The 11,984-nt window shown below is 29.3% G+C and overlaps 1 protein-coding gene across 1 annotated transcript in view; it reads right to left on the bottom strand.

Moving 5' to 3' along the window:
* LOC111624573 (adenylate cyclase type 5-like) overlaps nt 1-11,984 on the bottom strand; it is an 83,851-nt gene that overhangs the window by 28,548 nt on the left and 43,319 nt on the right. The window contains exons 3-6 of the mRNA XM_023367464.1: nt 8,412-8,561; nt 5,083-5,204; nt 4,769-5,008; nt 4,531-4,689 (exon numbers count right to left, since the gene is read on the bottom strand). Coding sequence (XP_023223232.1) covers nt 4,531-4,689; nt 4,769-5,008; nt 5,083-5,204; nt 8,412-8,561 — 671 coding nt within the window. The remainder of the gene's footprint in view (nt 1-4,530; nt 4,690-4,768; nt 5,009-5,082; nt 5,205-8,411; nt 8,562-11,984) is intronic.

Raw genomic sequence — 11,984 nt, 5'->3', positions numbered from 1 at the left:
TTATATACAAATGCTTTATTGTAGTAAGAAAAAATCTTGTTACAGGGGGTTAGCATTAGAGATTTACAAAAAGATAATTAATACTTATTTAAACATTTTTTAAATATTTGGTTACATAATTTTTGATAAACATAACATATTAATCATTCAATTTACAACATCATATTTCAAAATTTTTAAAATATGAACAAAAAAGTTATGAATATTATACATTTTACATAACGGAATTTTTTCTAGATTAGTTCTGAAATTTTCTTCTTGACTTAAATCAAAAATTTCTTTTAATTTAAATTTACATTGCGCTTCTTCAATCTTTGGACACTCAATAAGAATATGGTAAATATTAAAAGATTCAGACTTGCACCAGTAGCATTTCTTGGAAAAATCAATATATACATTGCCAATCAGTAACGAATTGTAATTAAGACGTATCTGAATCAGCGTGCGCTTAATATTTAAATTAGTATTTGTTGTAATAATATTCGAACTTGATGGAAAATGTAACATATTTTGATACCAATAGTGATATGTCGAATTTAAAATGGAATCTTGATCCTTGATAACAGATTGAGATAAAGCAGAATTCATCATTAAGGAGTATGCGTGTTTACAGTTGTCTTCGGTTGAATTGAGTAATAAAGTAGAAATTCCATAAGATTGTATTATTTTAACGAATTTTTGATACCACGAAACATTTTTAGTTGATAGGCTTCCATTTTGGTTGCTTATTAATTGAAATAGAAATTTAATATTATCGTCATCAGTATTTAATATGCGAAGATAAAATTTGAATAAACGTTTCAAAAAAAATGGAAAAAGTTGGAATCTATTAGTCTCTGATCTGATTGCATAACCTGGAACCGTGCGTTCAATATGAAGTACTTTACGCAAAAAAATGATATGGAATTTTTCCAAATATTTGTAATAGACTAATGCCCAAACAGGACTGGCAGGATAAAAAAATAGATTTTAAATAATCATTAAGTGCATTAATTTTACGTTGTAAAATTATCCGAGTTGGGGCTAGCAAAACAAGATCGTCTGCATATAAAATGTAATGATAAATACGGCCATTTATTAGAATTCCTTCATTTTCATTTGTATATAAATCATCAATCTCACTTATGTAAAAATTAAATAATTGAGGCGATAAAGGTTCTCCTTGGAGTATTCCACGATGTATTTTTAAATCCGGAAAAATGTGATTATTATGAACTATATTAACTGTATATGATGAAAATAAATTTTCAATTGAATTGCAGAATTTAGTTCCAGCTCCTTTCTTTTTTAATTTGTATACCAAAGTAGGAACATGCACGGAGTCAAAAGCTTTAGATATATCGATGAATGCCGAGAAAATTTTCCTACGTTTTTTGTGAAGGTATATTTGTATAATTAAAGTCAGTAGGAATATAGACAGCTCAGTACCTTTTGATTTGGAGAAGGCATATTGAAATTGCGAATTTAAATCTTGCTCAGAGATCCAGTTTTGAAAACGAGTAGCGAGTATTGCAGTAAAACACTTCCTAATTACAGATAATAAAGCAATAGGGCGGTAATTGTTTGGTTCTGATCGGTTTCCCTTTTTATAAATCATAAGAATTTTCGCTAATTTCCAAGATTTTGGGTAAATGGAATCATTATAAAAATGGTTGTAGAGATCAAGAAGAAGTTGCCTACCCGCTGGCGGAAGAAGTTTAATAAATTTAGTGGTAATTAAATCCATTCCAGGAGCTTTATTCGTTTTTAAATTCCGAATTGATAAATCCAGTTCTTCAGAAGATATTGGGCTATCTAAAATTCCGTAATGAGAAATTTTTATATCAGGCATAGGAGAAACTGTAATTTCTGTAAATCTGTTAAAAAAGCTAGCCCATTTAGGAAAATCTATTTGAATTGATTGATCACAGTTTGAACATCGTAATTTCTTAATTGTAGTCCATAAAAGTTCATTAGTTTTATTTTCTAAGATTTTTTGTTGAATTTTTTTGTAATAATTTGATTTCTTTGTTTTTAATAAATTGAAATACGAATTTTTGGCTTGACGATATTGTCTGAATGCCGTTGGTGTAGATAATTTTCTAAACTGGTGTAATGCTTTAGTTTTTTTCATTCTTAAATTCATACAATCCAAATCATACCATGGGTTTTTTGGTCCTAGTAATTTCGAATTTCTGTTCTTTCGTGTTTTAACATAATCTTTTATTATATTTACAAACTTAGTATATTTTTCGATCTCTTCAGTTAATCTCTCATCCAATAAGCAACTCATTCTATCACTGATTTGTTCTTGGAATCGTTGATATTGGTAGACAGTTATCTGATACTTCGGTATAACATAATCAATATGACACGATTCTTTCAATCCAAAGTAAGAACTAACAGGAAAATGGTCCGATAAATCACAATTTAATACTTGAATTTCCGAGCATAAATCTACTAAAAATTCTGAACATATAAACAAATCTATTGTAGAGCTTCCCGAAGTGGCTACGCAAGTAAATTCAGAAGGATAGTCCTTTTCAATTCTACCATTAAGAATATATAGTTGAGCTTGAGTCGTTAATTTTAGAAGATCATGACCCATTTTATTCTGTTTAACATCTTTGGATTTACGAATGTTTTGAATTTTTACGTTCGGACCTTTATATAGCAAATCCATGGACTGTGCAATACGAGCATTTAAATCTCCAGTTATAATGACATAAGGAAAAGTATTTCTCAAAGTTTCGTATATACGAAATACTTCAAATAGTATTTGCTGTTGCTCGGGAGGAACATATACCAGAATTATAACCAAAATTTTATTTTTCAAGTTGTTTATTTCTAGCTTATTAATCAATAAATGAACAATAATATAATTATTTCTTTTTTGGGTATATATAATTTCTCCCATTTTTTTTTTAATTATTAAACCTAGGCCACCGAAAGGACGACCTGGTCCTGTTGGTTTTTGAGCTAGTTGGGTAATTATGTGATATTTTTCATTGTATTTAATCAGTAATTCAGGAAATGAAGTCATCCAAGTTTCTGTTATAGCTAATATGTCAGAATTCTTTATCAAGTTCGCAAATTCACTGGTGAAAATTTTCCGCTTAAGACCTTGAGAGTTCCAATTAATTATTACAAAATGGGAGACTTTTTGATTGGACGTAATATCATGTAAACTTTCATTATTATTATGTGCAGCAGGCAAGGGACTTAATAGTTGAGTCTTCACAGAACGTAAATCTTGCATAGGAGAATTTAAATTGATAATATGTCATTGTGGAGTATTCTCGGAAGTAGAAAACGGGGTAAAGGAATCCAAGTATACCAGCTCCTCCAACACATAGCTATACGTCAAAGAATAATTGCCCAACAGTATAGTGTCACCTCGGAGTTTTGGATATTTACCTGCTTTCCTTAACTCGCTTAAAAAAGGAATTAATTGTTTACGTCTTAATCTAGATCTTTTAATAAGGTCCTGTGAGATTTGAGTTTCTTTCCATACATTCGATAGGTTTTGCTGTTTCATTTTTATAAAACTCGAATATATATAATCTCTTATTTGAGTATTTTTAATAATTAATTTAATTGTTGGATACTGTGATTTAGTTATTGGAATAATCGCTATTAAATCATCCATTGTAACTTCATGTAATTCTAATGATTCATTAATAAGATTAAACACTTCTAGCTTGGTAGGACTAGTTTTACTGGGATATCTATATAACATTATATTATTGCGATGTTGCGCATTAACCATATTGTCCATTCGATATTGCATACTTTCATTTTCTATTTTCAAATTAGCAATCTGTTGTTCAAGATTAATTATTTGGCTATTCATTTTTTGATTCTGAACTTTAGTTTCTTGGATACTATTAAGAATCTGGTCCAGATCTTCTTTGATAATAGTCATTTGACTTAATATTCTCGTATTAGAAACATTAATTAATTCAGAAATTTTATTCCATAGTGTTATACTTGATATATCGGATTAATTTTTTCCTGGTGAAGAAGATAAAAAATCAAATGGCTCACCTGATAGTTGTGAACTTAGAAGTGAAGTTTCAGGGTTCGAACCTGCATTTGCAGAGGATGGTTCAGGAGAAGTTCTTTCGATGTGTGAATTATAATCAGTAATTAACCTGGTATTAGTGGTCGAAGCAGATTCCTTTCTATTAGTTGATTTTGACCTTTGACGTGGTGGTCTACCTCTATTAATTGGCGAGCGTTGCATATTAATTATGTTGATAGATTTTCCAACACTAATAATGTTAGTACACAGCACAAACAAAAGAATTTAACGTAAAATTGTTCGACAGGATACGTTCTTTACCTGTACTTGAAGTGAGTAAAAAAACGCGCCAGCAGCTTCGGCAGACAGAAGCCCCCCGCTTTGTCTAATAATAAGCTTTGTTAAATAGTTTAAGCTTTGTTTAATAATTTAATCAAAATAATAAAATTTGAAATTTTATTTCCTTGTAATAAATGTTTAAATGTAGTAATTAAACTTAAATTTTTAATAAAATGTATTACACATACCCAGGAATTCCTCCAGCTTCCATATAATTTGCTAAAGTGACATCGTTGGACCAGACATCAAATTGCCATTTTCTTAATCCCAATACTCCACAATGAACACGGCCAGTATGAATTCCAACTCTCATATTTACATCTACGCCAGTTACTTCTCTCACTAAACTAATATAATCAATTGAAAAAAAAATTAAAATTTATAAAATTATCTTTCAGAATTTTAATATATAAATTAAATACTTACGCAATAGCTTCTATCATATCTAATCCCATTTCTACGCAACACTGAGCATGATCAGGACGAGGATCCGGTAATCCACTTACACAATAATAACAGTCTCCTAATAATTTAATGCGTAAGCAATGATTTTCTGAAGCCAATTTATCAAAGCGAGCAAATAATTCATTAAGAATTTTAACTACTTCTTCTGCGGTACATTGGGATGATAAGCTGGTGAAACCACAGATATCGGCAAACAGGATGCTAAAATGATGACAATAAATTAAAATAAATAAATAATATTTACTTCTAATAAACTTTATTTGATGCTATTTTACCTAACATTTTCATGTCTTTGAATATATATTTTATGAAACATGGTATCTTCGGGTTTTTTTGCAATATCTGCTTTCATTTCCATAGCAACATGTCTAGGTAATACTGAGAGCAATAGACGTTCCTTAAAAAATTAAACTGCCTTAAAATTTGTCTAATTTTAAATACTATGAAGTATGACTAAGTATAAAATATAGTAGAGCATCGATTATCAGAATATTGATCAACTGAAACGTCAATTAACTGTAAGCTTTCCAGTCGGCAAGTTTAAATTTCCACTAGTGCTGTGATGCTGCAATATTTGGCTATGTCTTGGGCTACTCCAATATTATTTTTCTTGGTGTGCGTGTTTTAGATGGCAGCACTGGTGCGGCCATGAAAGAATAACTTAAGGACGTGCCAGGATTTGAACGAATTTCAACATGGGAGAGGTTAATATATTTTTTCGTACATAATTGGTTATCCAAAAAATCAATTTTCTGAACAGCCCAGTCCCCACTTGATTTGGATAACTGATGCTCTACTGTACTTAATATTCAAATTATAAATGATTAAAAATTCTCTATAAATAATGAAATTTAATTAATTTATAAATGAGCAATTATTTATTGCGACATTGTCACAATGCCAGGCTGCAATTTTTAATCACATTTTTAATTTATTTAATTTAAAATATATGCTCTCCACCTCAAATTAGTATTGTAATGTCTTACCCCTGTACATCATACTTTTTCTGTTAGCAATAGAGTTGTGCCTGCCAGTTGTCTATTAACTGCTTTTAGGGAAAAAGTTTTGAATTGAAATAAGGCGACTTCTAGTTTGCATCGGAAGTTTGTGTATAGTTAATCGGAGCCTCCTGCCTCTAAGCTTTCTGTATCTAGTCTCAGATTTCATCTACCTAACTCTGTTCTTGAGATTAAGGAAAGATGGACAGATGGACAGATAGTAGTGGGAATTTATAGTAAATAATTTTTCAAATTGCAGCCCAATCAATTTATTAATGCAGCATAAAAATAAAAGTAGTAATCAGGTGAGAAATCCAAACAATCTACTTTAGAGAAATTGTCTTTGATTAACCAATAAAGCTAACCTAATCCAACATTTGCCAATGAGTTTGAATTGAAGTCAAAAAGTCAGTTACCTATTGTAAAAACTAAATTTATATCTCATTCAAATATTTTATTACTTATTAATTTTACAAAATTTCTTACACAAGAGATCCTTTTTGTTCAGTTTACAAGTTACAACATTTTGATAAAATTTTAAAAAATTCCTTTGATAGGTTGTCAAGTAATACTAAACTCAGTTGATGCCATGGGTAACTGACTTTTGAACCACCTTCTTTATTTTATTATGGCAATATTAAAGTAAAAAGCTTCTGTACCATTTTTCACATGTACATAATAATGATTATAGCAAAATAATCATTATTATTTTGGAATTGCTAAACAACAAAAAATTGTTTAGCAATTCCAATTTATATCCAGTTAACAGAGTTTGAACAATTTAAGTGTTTTGACTATTTAACTGTATTTCAAAATTCAACATTATTATGATTTTAGCAACAAGAAATGAAATAAATCAGATAAACAACAATTCAAAACAGAATTTTGTAATCTAGAAATAAGTTTTATAATAAACAGATCTTAGAAGGAGATGTTTTTATTAAATTTTCCTTCAAGTTTTGTTCAAACATTGTTTAAACTGTGAGACATAAGAGATTTTGTTAGCCCACTAAAGCAAACATCCAAGAAAAAGAAACACATGCAGTAGATATTAAAAACTCAATTTATTTTTGCATGATATAACTATGTACAGGTTTGATAAAAGATGTCAACTCTAGAATGGTTACTCTGGCAGTAACCCTAAACCCAATAATTGATGAAACAATTACAAAAATAAAATGGCAATGTCACACTGAATCATGATCTATTGTGATCACGATTCAGTGTGACATACACGTGATCTAATACAATAAACAAGAATTATTATTACAATAATAATTTTCCTAAAACTAACTCTTAATACTACACTTACTCTAATAAAAGAAAATTGAAATAGGGACGAGAAGTAGTGAAGATGGCAGATAGGATAGGAAAGAATACCTGGGTCTTTCAGTTACTGTGAGGGGCATGTGTGAACTTCTTAAATGCAAAATACTTGCTTTTATCTTCCTTTCCCTCAGTTCTTGAGGGCTTTCTTGCATATTTTATCCTAAAAGTCAGTTGCACATTCAGACTCTTCAAACTGAAATGCCAGCTCTAATGCAATAACTTCAGCCTGGAAATTTCAAAGTTCCTATTCGAAGTTCTAGCCTCAACCATTTCTTGGCCACTGGATGCTGTAACATCTTTCTCCTTTCATGGTCCTCTCTTCCAGCACCAACCCAAAAGTGACTTTTCCTTTGTTCTCAGGTAACCTTGTATATAATGTTAATGAATTCTAAGAAGTTTCCCTCACCTCCAGAAAGAATAATTAAGAAGATTAGAAAGCTCTAGAAGGTGTCCACCTTCTAGAGTTTTCTAAGAACAAAGAGCAGGAAAAATTGTCAGAAGAACAAAAGCATATAATATGACAGACAGTCACAAAATGCTGAAGCAAACACTGAATGTTGATATCCCATGTTCTAATTTGATTCAAAGCCTAGAGAATCTTATGATGGAATAGTAGAAAAAAAAAGTTTTATCTCTTAACGATGTCAGAGCTATGGTCATTGGTACCAGGAAAAAATTCAGATTTTGTGCCCTCAAAAATTCTCTACAAGATAAGTTGAAATACTAAAAATTGTTTTGCTGATTGTGCCCTCCAGGGTTTGCACCCTGGCATGTACCCCTTTTACCAGCCTTAGCTATGGTGCTGTCCCTTAATAAAGTTTGACTTCTAAACCAGATTTAGCATTTCTGCAGATTCTTAGATAAATGTTTTCAGTCATCTTAATTAATTAATTTAAATATCCCATCTTCAGGACACTAATAAACATGTTCATATTCTAGAACAAATTATAAACATTTTCAAGTTCTATAATATAATTTAAATTCTAGAACTTGAATACAGCCATTTCAGATGGTCATTATAAAAACTCATTGCTGAATTACAAAGATTATCTTTATGTTTTGAATTGGTTTTAATGATAAAAATGTCTATTAAATTTAAGCCATTAAATATTTTACATTAATAAAAAGAAAACCAATTCCCAAGAAAAATTATTGAAATGTAAATAAATTTTAAATAATTAAAACTTAAATAGCAACAATTAAAAATTTAAGCTCTAACAAATTTAGGAAAGGAAATAACAATTATAATTAAAAAATAAATGTAATTAATATCTAACTTGTTGTTGATTTTCTTGTTGAATGTTTAAACGAGCTTGGATGCATTGTCGAGTTTCCATAAATGCTTGACGTTGTGATGCTTTACTTGGAAAGTGGGAGAATATTCCAGCAACATTTACAGCAATAAACAACAACAGACTTGCAAATAACTAAAATAATAAACAAACAAATATTAATTACATTAAAGTTGTTAAGAAAATTATATAGTAATTTACATGGTATTGGATATTAAAATAATTAATAGATAGAAAAATAATCTTAAATTTATTAAATGATTTTGTTAATACTTATAAGCTATTTGATTTCTAAAAGTCAAATTAATTATTAATAAAATAAATCTGTCTTAGAGCAAAACAGACAGACCTCTCATTAATATTAATTAAAAATACCTTAATCGAAATTTAATAATTAAAACTTTCTGTTGAATATTTAATTGTGATAGAAATAATTGATGTTTCAATAGCCATATTTATAAATATTAATCTTACAAAATAAATTTTAATAAGAGATTTAACATTTCTAACAAGTTTTAAAATTTCTTTTTTATTTACATATAATGACCTATAATTATTGATCTGTGAAGTATAAACTTCAGGATCAAGGTTGAAAAACTTATTTACATTGAATGGAATCAATTAAATTTATTATATAATAATTAATTTTAATTAATTCGTAATGATTGAAAGCTGAGATTAGTTAGGCCTATTTATACCTTAAAATTTTTGTAGAGATGTTTGTTTTGATGTAATAAATTTAAATCTTATGTTTTACACTGAATCCATTGTTAAAATAAATATGCAAATGTTTAATGAGAAGTTTAATTTAAAATTATTTTAATGCAGTTATTGTTATTTTTATTAATTATCAGTTGTCATTCTTGTTTTCCTTTCTCCCCCCTTTTTTTTTGTTTGTTTTTTGTACTAATTTAGTGTATTCTGTGCAAGAAGTTTGGCTTCTTGATATCCTAAATTAGGCTAAACTTAAAGTGCAGCCTTCATATTGAAGTCTTAAACTTTAGTTTTAAGAATATTAGGAGTTGTAAGAATCAGTTAAACAAGTTATAATAAATATTTTAAAAAACCTTTAAAATCCAGCAATATATTTATTTAATGAACATTTTAAGCTTTTTGAAAGTTGTCTTTGGGAAATACATCCTAAAGATGAGAGTAGGATTTATAAATTAGATATAACTTAAAACCTAATATCAAAATAAATCACACCTTCCATACATTTTCCTGCAACCAACACTTCATTAAAATGAATGGTTTAGCTACTTTTAGAGAATTTCTTCAGGTTTTAAACCAATACAATTGAAACATTTAAACTGAAGTCTATGAAAGTAACATTCTTACAACACTTTTCATATTATATTAGTGTAAGAACATTACTTTGTTGAAATTAAACATTTGAATTGTATTGATTTAAAACCTGAGGTAGGCCTCTAGAAATGGCTGAAAACATTCATTTTAATGAAGTATTGATTGCTGGAAAAGGTGTGGAAGTATAATTTACTCTTATCTGGTACCAGCTTTAATAGAAGTGCCTCATATCAGAGCCTACAGCTTAGTACGTATGTTTTTAAATTTATTATTATTTGATAGAAGGGAAAAAACCTCACATATATTAAGCATTAGTACCAGAAAAAGTCTAAATCCAGTCCTGTTAAAAATGATGTTCAAAAAGTCAAGAATCTTTAAAATCCAGATTCATATTCAAATACAAAATATGATGTGTGGCCAGATTGCCAAAGCAGTTATGGCATCACGCGACTGGATTTGGTCCTGGGTCTCCAGAGCAGTAAAGTCCCTCACAAATTTTTTGGGAGTGATCTGTCGCAAATATGATGAACCCTGTTATTCATTATCTGGCCTCTCACACTGAGAGTCTGGCCAAACCCATAATTGGTAACATAAAAAAAAATCCTGTTAGTGATTACAGGAGAGAGTAAAACAAATTGAGTTTATACAATAGAAACAAAAATCACATTTTCTAAGACAACTTAACAAGAACTTAACAACACATTTCCAATAGTCTAGTCATAGTTTCATTAATTAATTTTAATATACAGGATGATCCAAAAGTCAGTTAACCATTGTAAAGACTAAATTGTTATGATATTGAAATAGTTTATTACTTAAAAAAATTTCACAAAAATTCTTCAAAATGTCTTGTTCAATACACAAATTACAACACTTCAACTAATTAAATTATATCTTTTTAAAAATCTTCTGATAAGCTTGTTTGAACAATTCTTATAATTAACCAACCATCCTTATATATAAATACAAGTTTTTAGTATCCACTTACAAAATATTGTTCAATAGGATACTTACTGTTTGTAAGCAATTGCTTCCTGCAGTGTACTATCTATTATGCTTCTGTGTTTTCTTTACTACTCTTTGGAAAATACTAAAGAATATTACTGAATAAATCAGAAAAACAATTTTATAGTTTAAAAATGAAAATAATAAATTTTCCCTTAATTTAGTGAGTAGCCGGGGGTACAAAGCCGCTAGGGATTGTTCGTACCACTTAATCGGCACAGATTATCCAAAATCTGTCTCCAAAGTTTCAGATCCCTAGATCTGATCTTAAAAGTTTCATAGGAGAGTGATAACCGCTAGTGGATCTGAACTGTGAAGTCAGGGCTGACACCAGTTTATCAGTTGTTTTACACGCGGATAAACATGCGTGGGGAAATCCTATTCCAATAATAATTGAGAGACATTTCTTTATAGAATAAATAAGAATAAATTTAATAAACCATAAACAACTAAAACTAATACAAACTATTATATAAATGAGAGATAGTAAATGCGAATTTCAATCTATAAGTCGAGAGAGATACGGACTTATACTATAACCGATATAAGGTCGAGAGAGAGAGCTCACAAAATCATTTAAGAACATACAACCTGATCATTGTCTTTAAACTTCGGCTCTGTATATGAAGTATTTGTTTCACTTCTATAATTCTCTGTCTTCTTTCCTCTGGAGAGATCAACTTAACTTGATACATTTATATCTTTAGACTTAATCCTTGTATATTGTATGGCTCATAGCATAGGCGTTGGCCTTTAGGAGCAATATGAATGGAGTCCTGACTCTTCTATGTCTGTCGATGAACTCCCCGAATTCTGATAAATTTCCGCTATATCTGCTGATTTTCGACCAATCATCAGACAGAGACTCTTTCATGTGAACGGATGAAAGGGGAATAAATGAGGGGTGAACATTTCCCATCAAAGCTATATTTTTCGCAGATAAGGGAAAAACAGAGGATGTTCTAACTTCCCTAGAAGGAAGTAGCATCTGTTATCTATCTTTCCCACGTTGGAAAATCGTTAATTTCTCACCAAAACGAAATAATATTTTATGATAATATTTAACATCATAAAATAATTATTAATTGTAGACTCAGGACTATTCAGATCTCACAGAAGTACATTTCAAAAAAGTTTCATAAGGAAAGAATTTATTATATATATTTTTTTCTTTAACTAAAATCTAAAATCTTCAGAATATCTTAATCATGTACTAAGATAATAACATAAATAAAATATTACCTTTAT

The sequence above is a fragment of the Centruroides sculpturatus genome, unplaced genomic scaffold (genome assembly GCF_000671375.1).
Source record: "Centruroides sculpturatus isolate CEXI.00-Female unplaced genomic scaffold, Cexi_2.0 scaffold15, whole genome shotgun sequence".
In the NCBI taxonomy this organism is placed as follows: Eukaryota; Metazoa; Arthropoda; class Arachnida; order Scorpiones; family Buthidae; genus Centruroides; species Centruroides sculpturatus.
This window is presented reverse-complemented; position numbering and strand designations above follow the sequence as displayed.